Genomic DNA, 22781 nt, shown 5'->3' on the forward strand with positions numbered 1-22781 from the left:
GGCGTCTTAGTCTAAGGAAAAAAAAGTCATGCATAAATTTCCCTTTCTTTAAATTAATAACACATATGTTTAGGCTAGAAATCCATGGATTTAAAATGAGCAGCAGTGCTGACCTGAATCAAAGTGACAGGACTGCTTCCGGCCTGTCCGGTGACTGCAGATGTTTGCACTGGTTTAGTCTGGACAACAGACATCACCTTCCCAAGGCTGGAGAGCTGAGAATACTAAAGGGATTAACAAATCAACATTTTTATTTCAGAAAAAAGCTGTTTTAAAGAGTAGCTTATACATATTTAATAACATTGCTTTAACACTTGTGTACTGTTCAAATTGACTACCCTTTCATTATGTTTATGATAATTGCCAGTTGACTTCCATTATAATGACATTTCTAATTGCAAAGCACTGACACCATATAATCATACATTCTTGATTATTAGTGATTTTCCCTGAAGAGGTAAAATGTGTCATATTTACTGTTGTTCATCAGTTGGCAGCATTACCCTTTAGATAGGCTCGTGCAAAAAAAAAAAAAAAAAAAAAACATTATGGTATTTATATGGAGTTCTATGAAGTAAAACAGCAGATTATAGTGCGTGTGCGTAAATATACTATGTCAGGGTTTCTGCAGGTGTAACAAAGTTACATTGAAGACTTTAAGACATTTTTAAGACAATTATGAATGAAACTTTAGACTCATAACAGGCTAAATGTGAACAATTTTTTCAAATAACCCAAATGGAAAAGATTTTTATTTGCCCTATCATTTACAATTATAATTTAATACATTTATTAATACAATAATAATTTCATAATACAATATTTTTTAAATAGTGTAAAAACAAGCAAGCTCTACTTGTGTCCATAGACTTTTTTCTTAAAATAATAAAAAAATTAACAAAACGTTTTAAAAGTTTTAAATACTACAATAAACAAAATCTATGCACAGCAATCTGTCCATGTTGGTGTCCTCAGCTGTAAATACATGGAGCACTTTTAAACAAATGTTATTGTAAGGAAAATAATTAAACCATTATGGTAAACAGAGTTAAAAATGACCTTTTAAAATAAAGTTTAAATTTTGTTGAGATGGATTGCTGTATGGATGTTGGCCAGATCAGGTAGCAATAGATTAATACATTAAGACCCGATTAAAAAAAGATTTAAGACCCACAACACAAAATTTCAGTAAATGTATGACTTTTTAAGGTCTAAAACTTAGAGATTTTTTATTTTAAAAAACAGCCCCGAACATGGCGAAAGAGTAGTCAATTTGCCCAGAGTGTATTGTTGAATTTTTTTTAAATTCGCAAGCATTTTCCTAAAATATGTGCATCCCATTTGCTGAAACAGAAAAATTTGTGGCCAAATTAAGACTCAAAAATCACCCTAAAGTGAATTTATTTTCTGTTATTCCTAAGACTATTATAAAACTAAAGTAGTATTACAAGTGATTATTTCATTATGTGTATACTTTACAGTCCAACAGCTAATTTACAAACACTTCCCCTTCACTCACATCTTGATTTCACAAATATACAATAATATCCAATCTCAAGTCAAATGCAGAACAGAGTTTTTGTAGAGCAAATTTACTGTGATCCTAAACACTGCAATAAGAAATGCAGCATGTTTATTTCAATTAAATCACAGGCACTTTCATTTAATAACTGCGCATAGCTATAAAGCACTTATTATTATTTATTTTACTCATATTTTAAAATCTAGCAGCCCTAATCTGATACAGAGAAAAAAAAGTCTGCTGTTCTTACCAGAGCACCACTGCCACCCATTGTTATTGGGCTCTTGACAAGTGTTATAGTTTTGGTGACTCCACCAACCATGGTGGTAACAACTTGGGCCTGCTGGGCTACGGTTACTGTGCCGGATTTGTGCACAGTGATGATGGGGCGAGTCGGGGTGTTGGGGGTCGAGATGGCGGAAGTGCCGACCTGCGCTGCTGCTGTTTTTAGCATCCGAGTCGCAGGATTAGTAACCTGGAATGGAAAGTAGGAACAAAGACGCATTAAATCAGTAGACAGGACGTGAATAATCTGGATGATTCATGTCCAGAAGGATGCCAGAAAGGGAAGTTGATTATGGTTTTATTTTAGAACTCATTACACAAAGCAGCTTTTGCTGACCTGCAGGAAAACATCTTAATTTAATAATAATCCATTTTATCAGTCAGATGGTCTTTCTATTTCCTGAATATGCTGCACAGTACATACTGTTTGCTTAAAGGCAACCTATTATGCCCCTTTTTACAGTATGTATGTGAGGTTTCAACTTAAAATACAACACACACTATTTCTTATAGCTTATTGAATCTACCTCTTTTATGCCGGGTTCAGACTGCATCATTTTAGCCCAACGTTATATGTGCAGCTGTTATCTGCAAATGGACATGTTGAGTAGGTTGTTACATAAGTCTACACGTGTATAAAGTCTAAAGTGTATAGCAAGTAGTGATGTTTGTTCCACAATTACTATCAAATGTTCAGGAGATGGATTTGTTTCTGTGTCGGCCTGTTCTGGTGCGCAGTGCTCTGTAGTGTCCACAAGAAGTTAATAGCTCGAAGCAGTGTGCTGGGTGTGAGGAATCCAGAGGGATTTTGTCAGCCCTTCTGCTTGCTCTGGATAAGTACAGTTTTTGGAGAGGGTTTAGGGAGGGTTGTACCAGTGATTTGCTTAGCAGTCCGAACTATTCAATGTAGTCTTTGGAAGTCGGATTTGGTAGCTGAGCTAAACCAGACAGTTATTGACGTGCAGAGAATGATTCAATGATGGAAGTGTAGAACGGTTTCAGCAGCTCCTTTGGAAGGTTGAACTTTCTCAGCTGATGAAGGAAGTACAGACTCTGTTAAGCTTTTTTTTTGACAATGGAGTCAATGTGAGTGTCCCACTTCAGGTCTTGTGAGATGGCGGTGCCCAGGAACCTGAATGACTCCACTGCTGCCACAATGCTTTCCTTCTCCTGTAGTCGACTACCATCTCCACTGTTTTGAGCTCCAGGTTGTTGTGACTGCACCAGACAGCCAGCTACTTAAGGCTGATTAATACTTCTGCGTCAAGCGCACGCATATGTTACAGTGCAGCCTACGCAGGTCGCATAGCCCTTGCCGACGTGCACCTCTCAAAAACTGTTACTGAAAGTTGCAACAATGCATAGCGCTGACGAGTGCGGGTGGAGGTGAAAGCTGCGCGAGCCCACTTCAGCGAGTGTTTACAAGTGTGGAGTCCTATGACGAAGCTCCGGACAGAGACTGATGTTTTGTGTTCACCTTATGATTAAAGTTGTTGCATGTCCGTCGATTCCAGCCTCAAAATGAGTGAGTTTAAGCCACTTGTACATTAAGGTAGCGTACAGAAAAAACAAAACACCAGCAAAAAAAAAAAAAAAAGACGACACAGAGGAACAAACACCTACTGCCAGGTAGCGTCTTAAGTGTTATTACAGAACACATGCAATGCGCAGAAGTATAAATGCACAGCAACAGGCAAGACAGGCGCCGTGGGGCACGCAAAAGTATAAACCAGGCTTTAACCTCCTGTCTGCAAGCAGAATCAAGTGGTGCTCACTGCAGAGCCATTTGGGCAGAGCTGAGCTCCAGCGAGGGGGAGCTTGAGCTCTCGTTCCTCCTTTCTTGCACTTCTTCTACGAGCGATGTTACTGGGGGTAGGGTTAGGGGTGGGGTTGGTGCACGCATTAAAACAGCTTATAGGAGGAGGAGCGAGAGCTCATGCTCCCCCTCGCTGGAGCTCAGCTCTGCTCAAATGGCTCTGCAGCGAGCAGTGTCTCAGCAGAATAGCCAATAGCCCCTTTCACACAGTGATACCGGTAAATATCCGGAAAATTTCCGGAAAGACTTTACCGGTATATTGAAAAAAGCGCTGTTCACACAGGCGAGAACGTTACGGAAATTTTCCGAAAGAGCATTCACACATCCATTCCAAACTACCGGTAAATTCTGACATCATTCACCACAAATGAGCTTTAAACGGCTGCGCTTGTTTTTGTAAACATTTGACTAAATTACAAACTCTGTGGATGATCAATATTGTGAACAACTTTCGCAGGATCACTTTCGCATGTCGAGATGTTCATAATATGTGCGTGTGCAGGCGCTCACAGGCTGTTTCACAGGCACAAGCAAAGCTTGAAGGTAAACAAACAACGGCTTATCATAAGCATCTCATCGATGATTATTTATACAGTTGGCATTAAGAAGAACATATAAACGTGATCTGACTAACTTCTAGCAGCTAAATGTGTCTGGAAAAATATTCAAAGGCTTTTATCCTCGCAAACCGCGCAGACGTAAATGCGTCTGACTGTTGTGATTGGCTAAAGCAGACGTCTCACGTCAGCACGTTCTAGACGTGCACGAGCTTATTACGGGAATCTTCCTTCTGCATTCACACAGCGCAGCATTCCGGCAAATTGCCGGTAATGTTACAACTTCTCTTTCCGGAAAATAGCCAGAACGAATTTACCGGTATTTTCAAAAAGGACCTGTTCACACATACAACCTTTCCGGAAAATTGCCGGCAATTTTCCGAAAAGGTCTGTATGTGTGAAAGGGGCTAATGAGTCGCCAACACCCATGAGATATTTGCCATGCTAAATATCTGGAGCTGTCTGTGATTCAAAATCATGCTGTGTGAAATGTGTTCAGATTGAAAATAACATCGGCTATCACCTACAGCCAATGAAAGAGCAGCATCCACTAGTATGGGTATCTACAGGCCAGCGGGAGGTTGGGGAAGAAGTTAAACAGGCTTCTTTTGGGTTTATTTGGACCCAAGTAATACAGACAAAACTAGAGAAAATTTGGCAGGAGCACCCGTGTCTGTTTGACTTTTCAACTGAGCAATACCACAACCAGGTCAAAAAAGAAAAAAGTTGAGGAGAAATTGCTAATTCCCTGCAAAAGTCAAATGAACAAATACGTAAATTTTTTATCTCGCTAAAGGCTTCTTCCCCATTATGTTGTTGATAACAAAAAATATACTACAACCTCGCATTGTTTCCATGTCACTTCTCACGTGTGTTTGGTTGTGAGACGGAGTTTGCGGACAAAGACAAAGTTGTCAGCAATTCTCCTTTTGTAAAGTCATGCAGTGTGGAGTGTGGGACCCCTTGTCGCCGATCCATATTGCAGTGTAAACACAGCAGTGAGGAATGCTAGCCCAGATAGTAATGCAGAGTGAAAACATCTCTGATGTGACTACTTTAAAACCGTGCAGTCTGAGCTCAGCATTAGACTTTGATCTAATCTGTGCCATTTATGTGACTGTCGCTTTAAATTCAAATGAGATGGTGCTTTTTCAAAAGAGGTCGGAGCTACAAATGCCTATGCATCAACATGGTGGCAGATTCAAAACAGGACTAAAGTAATCTCGGTGAAAAACTGAAAAGAAGCGCATCCTAAAACTCCACATATATTTATTCCTCTTAGTCGCTGACACTATCTTCAAGCAGGTGAAAACTAATGGCAGAGGGCTGCTTCTCACTCAGGGCTGTTTATTCTATTGAGAGATAAATTATCACTCTAATGGACAGGGCTTTCCCCTCTCTGATGACATGTACAAATGGAGAATGTCAATCAAAGTGTTTCTGCATGAAGAAATTTGTACCATGAGAGACTGGATATATTCACACACTGCTGCCACACAACTGTGTTTAAACCTATTATCAAAGTGATTTTTGCGTCCTTTAGAAGAGTCCGATCATGCAATCCGACACGTACCATAACAGGTGAAGCTACTTTGACAGTAGCTGGCAGAGTCGTGGATCCAGGGGTCACAGCGACGGTCTTCACAAGAGTGGCTCCGGCTGGAACATTTAGCACAGTAGTCGCGGAGGAAGGTGGGATCTTCTGTGTAGCGGCTGCAGCTGCAGCTAATGCAGCCATGCCGCTCATCTGAGGACTGCTGCCGATTGGCTACAGACCAAAACAACAAAGGGAAACAAAGGGCTTAAGTGCACATATAGACCAGACACTCTTTGAAACTCCATGTTCCAGAGATTCAGTAAGAAAAGCAAATGTTTACAAGCGATCACAACAATTCACATTGAACACACAAATATTGCACTGTTTTCCATAAATACTTCTTTTTGCGCAATATTGTACTGTATATCATATAGTATTTAGATTGTGTATAGTCAACTATTTATAGTACATGAATAGTTTTAAAAAAATTTCAAATGACCAGCCTTTTGTTCCTATTTCGATTTATGTTTATTTATGTAGTTAATGTATTTATTCAGATTAAATATGAATCATCTTGTAAAGCCTTTAAGCATATTTTAACATTAACTAATGCACTATTAAAATCCAATATTGTGCTTGTTAACGTGTGCTTGATGCAACGCGAGTTAATATGAGTAATCTTTAACGAACGTTATTTAACTTAAATAAACCTAACTAAGGTTTACGAAGATGAATAAGTACTGTAATAAATGTATTACTAATTGTTTGTTCATGTTAGTAAATGCATTAACATTAAATAATGGACTATTATTTTAAAGTGTACCTGATTTGTTTTTAATGTTCTTGTTAACCTTTATCGTCTCGTGCATTACTGACAAAAGGCTTGAAAATGCAATAAAATGCTTTTAAATTACAAAATACACTTCGCCAATTTAGCTTTTTCTATATATGATAAAAAAAGCTAAAAGTAAGCCCACTTGTCTGATTCAAACATTATTAATGAACCTTTAAAAAAAATCATTAAATTATTATTAATAAAGTTCAGAATCATAGAACATGACAAAATACTTCATTGCAATTTAGTAATGATGTTAAACTATTCTCAAACTTGCTTTCATTCAGATTAATCATGGAGCCCTAAAGGAAGATTTACATTGACAGTGAATGTCTTCATACCGTGCCCTGTGTGCTCTGCGCAGGAACAACCATACGAACACCTGCAGGAAGTGATGTAACCGTCACTGGGGATTTTGCTCCTGGTGTGGCCTGACGCACAGTAACGACTGAAGTTCCAGGGGTAGAATGAGGCGCTGCCACCTTAAGAATAGCTGTTAATGAAAACAATAATTGATAAGTTATTATAAGCAAAGTAGAATCACAAATATGAATATTTCTCTTTACAAGAAGCAGCCTGGTGCTGGACCCTTGTGACAAGACTGTGACGACGTGTTTTAACGGTCATCTACATCTTAAATCCTTGATTTATTTATTTATGATTTAATGCTAAATCAGCAGCATTGGATATATTCATTAGATATATTCATATTTTACATTTGTAGTAAATATTCAATGTATAATTTACAATCACAACGTTTTATTAATAATTTATTGTACAAAATATACAAATAATAACAACAACACTGATAAGAAGTCATAAGTTGTTTTAATTTCATCAACGATAAATACTCTAAAATTGCACCAAAAGGCTCTTAAGTACTTGGAAATTTAAAATATTTAGATTTAATATGTACATTTATGAAGCTATCCTTCGTATTACATCATCTTTTTATCAAATTACAAAAAAAAAAAAACACGCGTTTCTAAAGTAGCATCTATGGCGGGACAGTGAATTTGACATTGTTCTCTCTTCTGACTGGTGTTCAGTTTTATGTTGGGTTCACTACAGACATGGCATGAACGGATAAATCACGATATTCTTGCGTAAGTAGACATTTTGAGCTTACTTGTTATATTCACGCATCAAATTCACTTCAATCGCACGTCAAATTTACTTCACAATAGGATTCGCGTCATGGGCAGCGCTTAGGTCTGCCAGGTGACTCTAGCTTTGTTGCTAAATGATTAACATGGATTTTATTGAGATACTAGGTGTGCTTCAAGTGCTTTAGGAAGGCTGAAAAACTGCATAGATTTGTTCGACACTGTGACTGAGTCCACTAGATTCTTTTCAGATCCTTTTGCAGCCTATGAGTTCATCAACTCCTCCAGAAACTATACCTGAATCACGGAGGCTTCCAGTGGTGTTTCCGACTAAGCCCAGCCCAGTTTGATGAGCTGTTGTCAAGTAAGTAAGTAAAGTAAGTAAAGGTTTATTTATATAGCACCTTTCCCAGACATTGAGTCACAAAGTGCTTTACAATAAGAGAAAACAAGTAAAAGAACAGAGGAAAATAAAAGAAGACATGTTAAAAAATATTAAAACAAATTAAAAATCCAAATACAGAAACACTAATACTGTTAATTAAAAGCTTGACCAAAAAGGTGTGTCTTTAAACGCTTTTTAAAAAGTTCAACTGATCCCAGAGTTCTCAGTGCTAGCAGGAGGAGGAGGAGGATTCATAATCACTCCCCTACAAGAGCAAGCTCATGATAGGTTAATGCAGTGCGAATGTCCACCAAACTTCAAACTCGAGTGACTTGCACGTTAAGGTCATCAAACCTTAACCGCTCAAATTTTCGCCATCTCATTCACGCGAAACGTACCACAGGATGTCTATTCACATCTTTGCATTGACATGACATGTAAATCACTCAAACTTGACTCTTCATTCACAAGACCGCCGTATAAAGCTACTTTTTTTGTTGGTTTTGCAAGTCATGAATACACTATTGGGTTTGTTTGTTTATTATTTAAGCAAATAAAAATGCATAAAAATGTTTTTATGGTACTCTCCTATTTACCCAACTAAAAGTATCTTTACACAGTAAAGGCGGTAAAGCAAAACCAAAACCTGAAGCGACATATATGTTAAAAATGTGCATTTACACAAACCATTTAATCTAAGCATCTTTACACTGAATACTGAGCTGACCTGCTTTCAGGCCACCTTAAATCATCTGTGCAAAGATGACTTATGACAACTTCCGCTGCTGAGAAACCTGGAAATGTGAAAGGGCTTTTTGGCCAAAAATGACATTTGTACCTGGTCCACGAGGAGAGGCGGCGAGCGGGCTGGTTGGCATGGCGGTGGTTGGGGAAGGGACTTGTGGCACCAGTGTGACCCCAGAGAGTGGCATACTCTGAGCTGCAGGAGCAGCGGCGGCAGGCACCGGACTTTTGGGTGAGTTTACGGGTACAGACGGCATAGGGTTAACCGTTGGTGACGTGGCAGCTGTCGCAGCAGGGATGTCGTATTTTTGCAGCTGTAACAGGTACGTGTCTGCCGTAGGAACGGCACCCCAGCTCACCTCCAGAGAATTGGTGTTGGCACGAACCAGCTGCACACGGGACGGAGGCTGAGGACGATCTGATAATAACAGAAAGAATAATGCATATTGTTAAATATGCTAATACATTTTACCAGATGGATAGAAAACTCTATTTGTGAAAAATGTATACAATAAATTATTAAATTATATATATATATATATATATATATATATATATATATATATATATATATATATATATATATATATATATAGATATAGATGTATATATAGATATAGATATAGATATAGATATAGATATAGATATATATATATATATATATATATATATATATATATATATATATATATATATATATATATATAAAAAATATCATATTTTATATATATACACATACATACATACATACATACATACACACACACACACACACACACACACACACACACACACACACACACATATATATATATACATATATACACACACACATATATACACACAAACACACACACACACACACATATACATATATATATATATATATAATGCTGTCAAAATTAGTGCGTTAACACATGCGATTAATTTAAAATAATTAACGCATTAAAAAAAATTACGCAATTAACGCAGTTGCTGTTTTTTATTTCCTGTTGTGGTCGACGTGCGTTTAACATGCAAAAAAATATGGATAAGGCCAAGGAAGCGCTTTTTGAAGGCAAGTTTCAGTATAAAACAATTAATGTGGAATTACCAGGCTCTCCAGCGTTTTCTCCAGAGTTTCATGCAATTTCGGGCGTTTCATTTTTAACTTTCGACTTCTCTTTTTATGGAGTTTGATACCGCATGGCGAACAGAAAGAAAAACCTCCGCATTTCATGACTCGTGGTCCTTTAAGGTAGACAAAAATCGCTGCTTACATGGTAGACTCTTAATACGAGTATTATCTTAATCATATTAAAATCAGAGAATTATTGTCTATGTGTGTGTCTGTGTGCGCGTTTCTTAGCAACAAACCTGCATAAACGTCCGTAGCCACCAAATCAAAAAGTTATGAATTGCCGTGAGATTGCGTTGCACTCTCAGCTCGCATCATTCAAAAGAAAAGGGCCACATTGTCCCCCGATAATGTCAACAGACTGGACTGTCTTAGCAACTGACTGAATGTAAAAGAGGACTGAGTAAAATTGTTTCTACTTTATAATTAACGTTCTAAACTCAGAGCAATACAACTTTACAATGGGTGCAATTGTTTGTATTCAATACTTTATTATTATTATAATTTTTAATTTTCCGTATCTGCACTGCCTGTACTTTGGCATTTTTTGCAGTCCAGTTAGAATCCAACATGGAAATAATTTTTTTTTCTTTATTGATATTGATTGTTTTGAAGTTCAATTGGCATTAACATGCCTGTGTTTTAATTTCTTTATTAAACATGGCCGTCAAGCCAGGATCTTGATGGTTAACATGTTGTTTACATGAAGAAATCTGTTACAAGTTAAACAAAAATTCTAATAAACATTTATATTTTGAATTTAAAAAGTTTTTGTCTTGCGTTAAATTCATTTTACATTTGAACAGCCAAAATTACAAATTTCAGTATTATCAATGAAACGTAATTAATCTTTGTTAAAGCTATGATTGTTAGTTCCTTGTGCCTGAATGCTTTCAACTCACTTGATATATTTAACAGAAAAAAACTAATACAAACTATACATACACATTTAAACATTTAGTAAGTGTTTCAAACTGTGGCTTCTGATCAACAATAATCCCTACTTGACATTGGGTTAGATCCATGCACATTGCGATGTTGATGCTAAAATGATATATTCTGCAGCCATATGAAGGCATCTTCTTCTACACTGAAGTATCAGCTCAACTCACCGGTCTCCAAATACCACAGATCTTTGCAGCAAACTTGGTTGTTCCAGGCTTTGCGGTAACCATCTCGTCCACTCCAGACATACAGCCTGTTGTTTATCGCCACAGAACAGTGTCCGGCTCTAGCCCTTGGGATATTATCCTCGAGAGTGTCCATCAAGATTGTTTCCCAGGACATCGAGTCTGAAAGAAAAAAGGTCAAGATCAGTCATGATAAAACATATAAGCTTTGTTGTGAAACATAATAAGCAGGGCCAGAAAGAATCTTCTGACTTCTTTATTATTTCCGCACAGATTTTTCAAAATTATCTATTGAAGATTTGAAGAGTATAGAGACTGAAAACGTAAATCAATAATGTAAAATGTTTATTTAAAAGTTTAAAAGGAAAACCAATCAAGTCAATTAGAAAGCTTGTATGCCAAACAAAGCTACAATAGGACTCAAAGAAAATTCAGAAAAAAATTACTTTACAAACTGTATTATACATTTATAATATCTGGCCTATGAAAGGTCTAAAGTCATTAAAAGACTGTTTATTGATGGACAATTTGTTTTGTTCCGACAAGTAAATGTCATGTTTCAAACTGCAAATTTTGATATCTTTAGATCAGTGTTTCTCAACTGGTGGGTCGACCACTGAAAATGGTCGCGGAGTGTGTGGACAAAATTACAACAAAAGTTAAATTTTTAACTCAATTTGGCTTATTTTGAAATGCGTGCATGACCACCCTACTGTTTTACATGTGAAATTTCATTTAATTATAGCAACAAATGTCGAAGCGCAAGTACAACCCGGAATATGTAAAGTATGGATTTACATATATTGACGACAAAAAAAAGACTTAAAGCCTCAGTGTGTCATAAGTAGCGAGGTGCTCTCACAAGAGAGCACAAAACCTTCTTAATTAAAACGACATTTAGAAACCAGACAACATGTTTTATTACCAGTTCAGTTTAGTTCATGCTAACTGAACCTTTCCTTACCCTAACCACTTTTTACAGTATTTGTCATTTTAACTTTGTAATATTTCTATAATTTCATATATTTCGTTAAATGACAGCAATAAAATATTGTTTATTTGTAAGTCTTGGTGATTTTCTTATGATTTATCTGTCATTACTTGTGTATGTAAACAAATAAATACAAATTAAGTATAATTCCTAAAATTGTTTTATAGTTCCTAAAAATTTGGGTCGCGGCTTGATGACCATGTAAAAATGTGTGTCCCATGGCCTAACAAGTTGAGAACCCCTGCTTTAGATATCTCCAGCTTCGAAGCCGTCTTTCTCAATGAGCCACATTTTTCATCACTACCTTCCTTCTCGACTCCGTTATAGATCTAAGCCCATACTAAAAGGGAGTTTCTGGCAAAATACATTCTGTAATTAATTTCTATAATGTGGAAGCCACAGTGCAATTAAAAAGAAAATGGATGCTGAATCTCGAGATAGAATAATCAGAAGACATGTGGCAATCCGTTTTAGAAAATATTCACTCATCTTCAATTTGTTTAAAACAGAGTAAGGGTGCGTTCACACCTGTAGATCGATTCTCTTGTTCTGAAACAGGGATTAAAATTGTTACAATGTTGCTCTTTGTTCTTGGTGCGCTTCGCTTTCTCACGGCAAAGTTTCTAAATGGATCAAAATAGCTAAAACAAGTCAAGTGCAGGTAAACTCTTCTCACATTGGTCAGAGCTCCGGCTCAGCTGTCATGCATTCTTATTTTAATTTATGGTAATGAGCAACAAGATCTTTAATCTTGAATCTTGACACCCAAAGACATTTTCACCAAATATAAATCAACAAATACATAAAAAGCAAGACTCTCATAAACAGCCTTTGTAATTTTCCTAACGGATAAACAGCTCTCATTAAAAGTTCAGCATGCTTTTACTTTCGTGTTTGACATGCAACACACATTTACCGGTAGGAATGACAACCCGCCCAACTCGCAATTCTCTCTTTATACTGTGATACAGTCCTGGTTCGTTAGTTTGTTGGATCATTTTGCTTTCTCACTACAATCGATCCGCTCCAGAGTTTATTTCAATCAAGCCAAGACCACCTTATTCAGGCTATCTCAGAACGATTGTTTTGGCACGGATCAGAGCACAACTGCTGAATTCACATATGCCAAACAAACCGCACTAATACCCAAGTCTAGGTATGAAAGCACCCTTATACAATTTAAATTAGTACACAGATTACATTGGTCCAAAATGAAACTAGCTAAATTTAAACCAAATAGAGCCTAATTGTGAACGATGTAACGTTGAGTCAGCTCAGCCATCTCGGATGTTTTGATCTTGTTCAAAACTAAAGGACCTCTGGCAGCTAATACTTAAATTTCTCTCTGATGCACTAAATACTAACATAGAACATCATTTTAATATTTGGTATTAAACAGTCCTCATGTTTTAATAGAAGATAACTGTGATTGGCTTTGCTACACTTTTGGCTAGAAGATTAATATTGCTCAAATGGAATTAAAAATTTCCCCCAACCTTTCAGCTATGGCTCATGGAACTTTTAAACCACTTGACCTTAGAAAAATTACGATACACTGTAAGAGGTTGTACTGATATGTTTTTTCTCACTTGGCAACCTGTGACAGGTTTTGTTTGTTGTCTAAAAAACAAAAGAAAAAGTGAAGAGCTATTTGTACTGCATGTTTCATATTTAACATGTTCAATAAAAACATCTTTGAGGAAAAAAATACATTTAAACACATATACAACATAAGTAAATACTAAACGTGAAATGGAAGGATCTACATTCTGCTGAAATCTGAAAGCCTACTAATAAACAAAGGCAGCATTTTAAGGCAGCATCAGAAGCCATTCTCCTAACCCCATATAAAGCCTTCTGCATTATATTTGACTCAGACATATGCTGAGCTAGTGCTGTGCTGAAAGACATCATCATGCATTGATGACAGCCAGAGATATCTGCATATAACTCCTTTGAAGATATCTAGGTGATACATGGCATGGAAGTAGATTACCCAGATTTAAGCAGGCCAACGTGTTTGTGCACTTCCATTCCTTCTCGTGTGTTGCTACTTTGACGTCGTCCATAACCAGAGGGACCCATCCACCAAACACAAACATCCTAGAGAAACACAAGACCAGAATTAGAACAAATAGTCAACATGGAGGACATTCACAACTATTTTACTTCTGTGACAAAAATAAAACAAACAAACTGTAAAGAAGTACTAAACTGCACACAACTGAGCACAACAGTTCTTTGGTTATATTTGGGTTTATTTATTGCAACATTTAGCAACTTATGGCTATTCCATGGCAAGATAAAAATATTATACAATATTATCTTTAGATCAATGATACAGACTTAATAAATAGTAATAAATACAATTTACATAAAAAAAAATTTGATATAATTTTTCAGTTTGTGATAACTTAAAAATGTTCATTTAAAACATTCATTAAAGTGCTCTTTGTTTTCATAAAATAGTAAATATGTAGTAAAATGTATATTTATTCACTCATATTTTATTTATATTTTATTCAAGAATAAAATACATAAGCAAGGGCAGTAAACAAAGAATTTAAATGCCACATAAGGCAAGGGTTAACTACAAATGTATTACATTAACACAATAGCATAGCTAGTCCTTATTGTAACTAATAAATGAATAATAAATAGTAATAATAAATAAATAATGCTTTAATCTCCACTTTAATGCTGCATATAGGCATATGCCAATATTTAATCATTCAATACATTGTGATAATAAACCTACTACTATTGTGAGCACTTCAAAATATAGTAAATAATTAGTTATCAGTTAAACTTTTGGAGTGCTTTTTATAAGTATAGGTATATTCACATTGTATTTAATGTGGAGTTCATAACAGCACCAAATCATTTTTGGGTTAGCTTAATAGTTCGAAGATATGTTAATCTGACCTATTACATGCTGAAATATTGATCAAAAATTATTTGACTAATTACAGAGCTATTGTACGTTAACATTGTGCATTAAAGATCCAAAAGTTAAGTCAAACTGTATATAAAGATATTACTGGCTTTTTAATAATATAAAACATTTATAAGGAATGAAATTATCTTTCATACATGCTTTATATTGCATTCATACTAGGCCTGCACAATATATTGTTTCTGCATTAATATCGCCTGCAATATTTACATAGCAGGATTTGCAATGTTGAGTTGAATTATAATGAATCAGCACTATAGTTGAGAATATATGAGATTTGTGAAGTCGCTCCAAAGTTTAACCAAAACAGAATGAAAGTTTATCATTTGCATTTGTTTTAAGGCATTTCAAAAGACATTGAAGCATTCGGGCACAAAAAAGTACATTTGTAACTTTAATAAAAAATTGTTCTTCTGAATCACTAATAGAATAAGGTCTATGCAGTGTTATTTTACATTACATTTGATTATTTGATATCTGAAAACTTTGACATTCTAGAAAACCATGACGCTGTTTGTTTTACTCTTTTCTTTGCTCTCTTGTACTTATTTTTGCTTGCAATTTGTTGATTATTTTTTCATCTATGATTTGCACCCCTTCAAAATCAGCATCATCAGTATAAATTCTAAATTTCTTTCTAAAATAGCGCTTTTAAAACATCTGGTAAAATTGTATTCATATAGCAATACCTAATCTCAATAAAATTTAATTTTGCAATGACAGTAAATGTTCTGTAAATATGATGCAGCCATTCGTACTAATTCGTACAATTAAATCATTAATTTCTTAAATCATTAAGCATGTGCAATTTTCAGAAAAAAAAAACCTTTGAAGAATCCAATAATCAGGCAAAACGCATATAAAAAAGCACTTTGCTTTTCGGAACATTCATACAGAACTGTTAAATTTATCTACAGTATTTAAGAGAAGTACATTATAAGTAACTGTAATTAAACAACCTAAAAAATGAACAGTAATCACTTTTTCAGTGATTAAATTCCAGCAACTAGTTTCTTTGTAACTAATTACACACAACACTGCCCAATCATTTCCGATTTTAAAGACTAGATCAGGGGTCACCAATCTTGGTCCTGAAGGGCCGGTGTCCCTGCAGGGTTTAGCTTCAACTTGCCTCAACACACCTGCCTGGATGTTTCAAGTATACCTAGTAAGAGCTCAATTAGCTTGTTCAGGTGTGTTTGATTAGGGTTAGAGCTCAAATCTGCAGGACACCAGACCTCCAGGAACAAGTTTGGTGATCCCTGGACTGGATCCTTACGTTTAAATAAGCTTGAGAAAGTTTTAACTCACTTGTTGGTTATAGTGGTGGCCGAGTGGAGACTGCGGGGTAAGGGTGCTGCACCACTTATGGCAGGCTTGTTCCAGGTTAAAGTATCTATAAAACAGAGCACACATTTATTTAATACTACAGCATGGGCTTGAATTGATTTTTGCACATTTCTAAAGCCAACACTTTCTCTCACCGATGTCTAAAGTCCAGAGGTCTCCAAGACGGCAGCCACTCATGCCGCCGTAGATGATGAGACGAGACTTTTTGGAGGTTTTCTCTGTGTAGACGACAGCTGTGTGGCTCTCACGGGGAGGAGGAAGCACGCCGTATGTAATCGGGATGTCCCAGCCTGCTACATTAGACCCCGGGCGCAACTCCAGTGTGTAGAGGTCATTCAGGTATCTACGATCATAGGCACCAAGGTTGTTTTAGTAAGTAAGAAAATCAATAAATAAACAAATAAATAAATAAAACTAAGACTAAAAATATTGGTCAAAAACATTTTCTTTAACTGACATAAACTTTAAATTCACAATAAATTAAACTAATAAGTCACTGAAATCACTGAACTAAAATAAAATCATAATTATCAAAAACAAAGAGTAATTTCAGAGTTATGAATGTGACTTTTCCTGTAAAAAAAAACAAATTCAAGTATTTGTTAACATTATATTTGGATACAATTCTACAATCTCCGACTGCTCTTAAAGATCAAATTGCAGCATTATACATGAATATTGTGTCTCCAAATGAGGCTTTAAGTGACCAAATTAGAGGAAAGTGGTTAAAGGACATTGGTACTGAAATACCTGATGAAATATGGGAAGAGGCTCTGAGTAGAGTAAATGGACCCACTTCCTGTGCACGCCTCAATCTCATACCATTTAAAATTATTCAGCAAACCTACTACACAAAATGTAAACTCTTAAAAATATATCCTTTAACTGATGAGGTGTGTGATCGATGTAAAAGTGACAAGGCAGACTTTTTCTATATGTTCTGGGCTTGTCAAAAGTTGAGTGACTATTGAGCACAATTATTTAAAACATTAAATTATGACTTTAATTTAGAGATAACACCTGGTGTAAAGTTAACTATTTGTGATGTACCAGAAAACAAGATATTGTTGACAAACAAGAAAAAAAATGTTATCGGCTTTGCTACTTTGATAGCAAGGAGAAGAATAATACTTGAGTGGAAATCAGTGGCGTCACCTAAAGCTTCACTGTGGATATGTGATCGGCTTTATATTTTAAATTAGAGAATATATTATTTTTTCATATATTTTGAAAAAAGGAAGACTCTCTCCTTTATCTGATTTATATAAAGAAATCTGTGCAAACAGGTTTAACTGTGATCACCAATATGGTTTGGTTTTAGATATAAAGTCAATTGCAATGCTCATTTTGATTTGTCTTTTAGTCAACCGTGAGTTTGCGATGCAGTTTTCACTTTGCACTTAAAGTTCTCTGACTTCACCCCCTTGCCAAATCAGGGCCACAAAGTGAAACGCGCAAAAACATGAAGTGCAAAGTGAAAACAGCATCACAAACTCAGTTGAATACACGCATTCAACTCTATAATGTATACACAAATATTTCAGATTTTTTTTTCACTGGTTGATTTTTATTTGCAGTTCTTTTTATGTTTGCAAATTTTATTTTATTCTCTCAAAAAATTATTTTTGGCTTTGCGACTTTTAAAGATTTGCATTTATTTCTTTTTGCTCAATACTTTATTTTTTGTTTGTAAAATGTTATTTTATTTTGCCAGTATATACAGCCCTAAATTGACCCCATAGGTTTGCACAAGGTTTAGGTTGTGTAAACATTAAACTTTGCTCTGGTCGACACTGGACACGTTCTTGTAACTACTGAACAAGAAATACTAAAACTGAAGAGCCAAGAGAGAGATTTGATTTTATTGCCATATCAGCTTCTCTGACTTTGCAAAAACAGATTAAATTTACAAACAATCATAAATATCACTTTTCTATTAAAAAAAGGTATAGAAAAATAAAAAGGCATCAACAGCAATACATAAAATATGATAAAAACCTAAAACAGTTTAAGATTTACTTCTAATAAATATATCTACCATTTTTGAAAGACATTTATAATTATTTCCTTTAAAAAGTCTCTTTATAATTTTCCAAAAACCTTAAAAATAGGGCATTTTGAAAGTTTCTTTATCAGTTTGATTGCTTATATAAACGTTAAATAAAGATGGGTTCACAAAATAAAAACTAAACTAACAAAACCAATAAAGGAAAACTAAAACTAAACTAAAATTTACTGCAAAACGTAAAATAATATTGAAAATATAAGGTAAAACTATAATAATCTTGATAAACACCAACAACTGCATTTTGGATCTGCAGCTCAAACAACAACAAATGCACTTTGTATTTACCTTGGAATATTGTTTTTGGGATCTTCGCTGTCATTTGCCAATCCACCAAACAAGTAACACTTGTTTCCAACTAGAGAAAAGCTGTGGCCCAGACGAGGGCATGGTGGTGGGCCATTCTTAGGGGCTTTGGGCTTCAATCGTTTCCACTCCCATCTACTAGCCTGTTTGGATTATTTGACAGAAACAAATAAATCAATTACAAAACAATAGATCTGCATTGAAGATCCAATGCAATGAAACCAACAGCTCAATTATTGATAATGGGCTATATGCACAGAGACTCTTAATTTTCAGCTTCCAGTAAACTGTTGAGCTATAACAAAATCACCGTTTTTAAGAACTGATTTCTTTAAATATCAGTGACAACACTGCCTGATTGATGTACAATTCAAAGTGGTTCTCAGACCGGACATGAAGCACTGCATTAATTTCAATTTTCCCCCATCATGTCTTTTAAATATGGGAATTTGTTTTTAACCAAGTATTTCCAATGGTGTTTCTGCACTCGTCTGCTGCTGTCTTTCATTTTGTTTTATGCTTATTGTAGAATTACATTACAACATTACTGCTGTAAAAGAAGCTCATGAAATTGAAAATATTGACATAAACCTTTCACCGGTCTAGAAGGCTGAAAACACTAGCTCTGCATAATGCCCAATTGAAGACGAAGCTGATAGTCTTACTTGTAGTTCATACAGATCGTTGCTGTACTTCCCGTACTCAACCATGCCCCCGAACACAAGGAGTCTGGTGCCATCACACACAAATCCATACGCAGCACAGCCGGGAGGAATGTCACCCCGGACAGCCGGAATAAACCACTGATTGGTGGCTGTTGGGAAACAGATAGTTGTGTCATTGTGGTTTTGATGAATACATTTCTTTCAGCTCTGTGTAGCAATGCACTATTAATTCTTCATTTCAGCACAGGATTGTTCAACTAAAACATTACATTTTTAAGTAAAATATACATTATATTAAATCTAAAATTTAAAAAACTTATTCAGGTTTTCTGAGGGTTTCACAGTAGGGCTGGGCAGTATATCGAGTATCAATATGATTCCCCAACGCGATGGGTAACTATCCAAAATCGTTCATACGATATTGTTTGAGGCCACACGTGCGCATTCTGGGCAAAACAGACCACTCCAAGGTAGCATGCAAGCTCCGCTTTCACAAATGTGCATGTACGCAAATGAATGATTCACTCCATGAGTCAAACAAAAGATTTGTTCAAAACGAAGGAATCGTTTAAGAAAGAAACATCACTGACTGGACATGGAGGAACTTGCAGTGCCAATGTTGTATCTAAATCTGACCTTCCGGATAAATCTGACATCACACAGTGCCTGCAGCTGTCGCAGCAGTTTAACAAAATCCTTTTATCAATCATTTCTTCCGTAATTGACACCAAGAACGGACATAGAAGTCTTGTCAAATTGACAAGCAGCACCTGAAAGTTTTCAAAAAAATTAAAAACGACAAATCGGGAGTAATTTATACAGCATTTCGAAAGTGAAACCACCTCATATTCACTCATTAGAAGTTCAGTATTTATTACACGGTGCTCTCTTCTTTACGTTTACGTTATCACACATTAAGCTCTGTCTGTTATAATGACTGTTTACATTTATATGCATGATCAGCATTTCTGCATGAGCATACTCTGAAACAATTTTGTTACTTCTCACATCTATAGTCTATTTGTTTTCATCTCCTTATTTAATATTTAGTAAAACAAGTTTAGTCAAAACAAAAGAAAAAAAGTGTAGGATTTTTTACATGGAGTGACAGACTTCTGTTTAGATATCTTCAATATGTGCACTGTTTATTAATTGGGCACAATACATGCATGTAAATGTGTAACTAAAAACATATACAGCTGATTTATTTTTGTTTATAAATCACACAACTATAGTGTACAGGATTATTTACAAAAGCACTGTAATTGTGACATAAAATACTGTGTGTTTTATATTTACATTTATTGTGGTGATTTTCTATCCTACAATCTTTTTGTTGTGTTGCTATTTAAGTGTGTTCTTATTTTGCTTTGACAATGTAGCTGTTTCCTATGGTTCTGTTTACTCTGTTATTTGCACAGCAGCACAGTCGTGCGGTGTGTAGTATTAAGCAGGAAAAAAACCTGTAGTCTACTGTATTTATTTATCAAAAAAATTTGAATTTGAAGTCACACATTTTCCTAGATAACTGAAAAAGAACATTTGACCCTATCGGTTTACAATATGATGCCTGTTTTTCTAGGCTTTATTGGTGATAATGGTCAGGAATGTTGGCCTATTATTGCCTTTTTAGCATATCAGTAGAGGACAAACTAGCCAGACAATGCGTATATTGTTGAGTGGATTAAATTAAAAATGCCGTATTTCTTAGAAAGTAAATTTTGTTTTTGCTTTTATTCTGGTCATAATAAAAATTCGGTTGTCATTAATATTTTAATAAACTTTAATAGGTTGAACTGTCCGAGATATGAACAAAAGCAAGTGATGCATCAAAGTTTGATTTAAAGAACTTTGAATGGTTATAAAAATCCCAATAATCATTAAAATAATTAAGAAATTTTAAAAAATTGTTTAAAAATCTTGAATGATATTAATAAGACAAGACGCAGTTCCAGAAACTTCCTACTTTCTACTGTTTTCCCAAAAAGACAGTCAGATAGTTGCAGCTCATCCAGAACGCTGCGGCCAGGATTCTTACCAGAACCAGGAAATCAGAGCACATCACACCTGTCCTCAGGTCTTTACACTGGCTCCCAGTTACATTCAGAATAGATTTTAAAGTATTATTACTGGTCTATAAATCACTAAATCGCCTAGGAGCTTAATACATTACAGATATGCTCACTGAATACAAACCCAACAGATCACTCAGATCATTAGGATAGAATAAACTAGAAATTCCAAGAGTTCAGTCAAAGCAGGGTGAATCAGCCTTCAGCTACTGCGCCCCTCGCTGCTGGAATCAGCATCCAGAAATGATCAGATGTGCTCCAACATTAGGCACATTCAAATCAAGACACATCTGTTTAGCTGTGCCTTTACTGAATGAGCACTGAGCTATGTCCGACAGATCACACTTATGTCTTTCTTTTCTTTTTCATTCTTTTATAACCTGTTTTAATACATTTTAATCTCTTTTTAATCATTTTTATTGATTGTTTGTTTTTTATTTTCTTATATTTGTCTTTTTTAATCTTGTTTAAATAAAGCACTTTGAATTGCCACCGTGTATGAAATGTGCTATTTAAATAGCCTTGCCTTACTTCTGTTTATCCATCTGACTTTACGGTCAGTTTCTTTTGACCGCCCCCAGTCGTTTTAAAGAATATCACAACAGCGAACACATCAAATATAAAAGCATCATTCGTTTCATGAGGTGCACGCGCAGTCAGCGAAGGTCCGTGGCGCGGCACCAGAAGAAAGCATAGAGCCAGCTTAACATTTAACGGGGGCTCATCCAGAATAATTTAAATTATAATAGCCTCTGTATGTCCGTCTCAGGTTCTGCAAAACTATAAACAGTTTCTAAATGAAAAATAACAAAACTCAATACATAATATCTTATACCACAATCTTGAAAACATATTCAACAGTATTTAACGTGTACTAAAATAACCAAAACTTGATCACATTATCAAACCAACAAAATTTCTACATATAAAACCATTTTAAAACTATTTAAGCAGCCATTAGAGAAAACAGAATGTCGATATGGGGTCTATATACAACTATATCCAAGGAAGAAACTAACTAAAAACACTAATGAACCAAATTAACTTGCATCACTTTTTTTTTTGAAAACAAGTGTATTTTTCCACACACACACACACACACACACACACATATACATATATATATATATATATATATATATATAGAGAGAGAGAGAGAGAGAGAGAGAGAGAGAGAGAGAGAGAGAGAGAGAGAGAGAGAGAGAGAGAGATTACACGCATCTACTTGAATGATGTTTCCCAGATAAGCTTTGCTACATTAAAAGTAAATTTAAAAGAAATTGTGAATTACTCTCCTCAATTCATCTTAAGTGTATTTACATGGCAATGCGGGAAAAAATTA

General features: G+C 35.4%; 1 protein-coding gene across 4 annotated transcripts in view; it reads right to left on the reverse strand.

The window, feature by feature from the left end:
• The window catches only part of hcfc1b (host cell factor C1b), a 61342-nt gene that overhangs the window by 35809 nt on the left and 2752 nt on the right, over nt 1-22781 (reverse strand). For all 4 annotated transcript variants that reach the window (NM_001128537.1, XM_005166699.5, XM_073909678.1 and 1 more), the window contains 12 exons: nt 19368-19516; nt 18685-18845; nt 16466-16674; nt 16293-16377; nt 14022-14128; nt 11017-11196; nt 8882-9205; nt 6894-7045; nt 5754-5948; nt 1773-1997; nt 114-224; nt 1-11 (listed from right to left, as the gene is read on the reverse strand). The exon at nt 1-11 is cut by the window's left edge. In NM_001128537.1, coding sequence (NP_001122009.1) covers nt 1-11; nt 114-224; nt 1773-1997; nt 5754-5948; nt 6894-7045; nt 8882-9205; nt 11017-11196; nt 14022-14128; nt 16293-16377; nt 16466-16674; nt 18685-18845; nt 19368-19516 — 1909 coding nt within the window. The remainder of the gene's footprint in view (nt 12-113; nt 225-1772; nt 1998-5753; nt 5949-6893; nt 7046-8881; nt 9206-11016; nt 11197-14021; nt 14129-16292; nt 16378-16465; nt 16675-18684; nt 18846-19367; nt 19517-22781) is intronic.

This window comes from Danio rerio, chromosome 8, assembly GCF_049306965.1.
Source record: "Danio rerio strain Tuebingen ecotype United States chromosome 8, GRCz12tu, whole genome shotgun sequence".
Classification (NCBI taxonomy): Eukaryota; Metazoa; Chordata; class Actinopteri; order Cypriniformes; family Danionidae; genus Danio; species Danio rerio.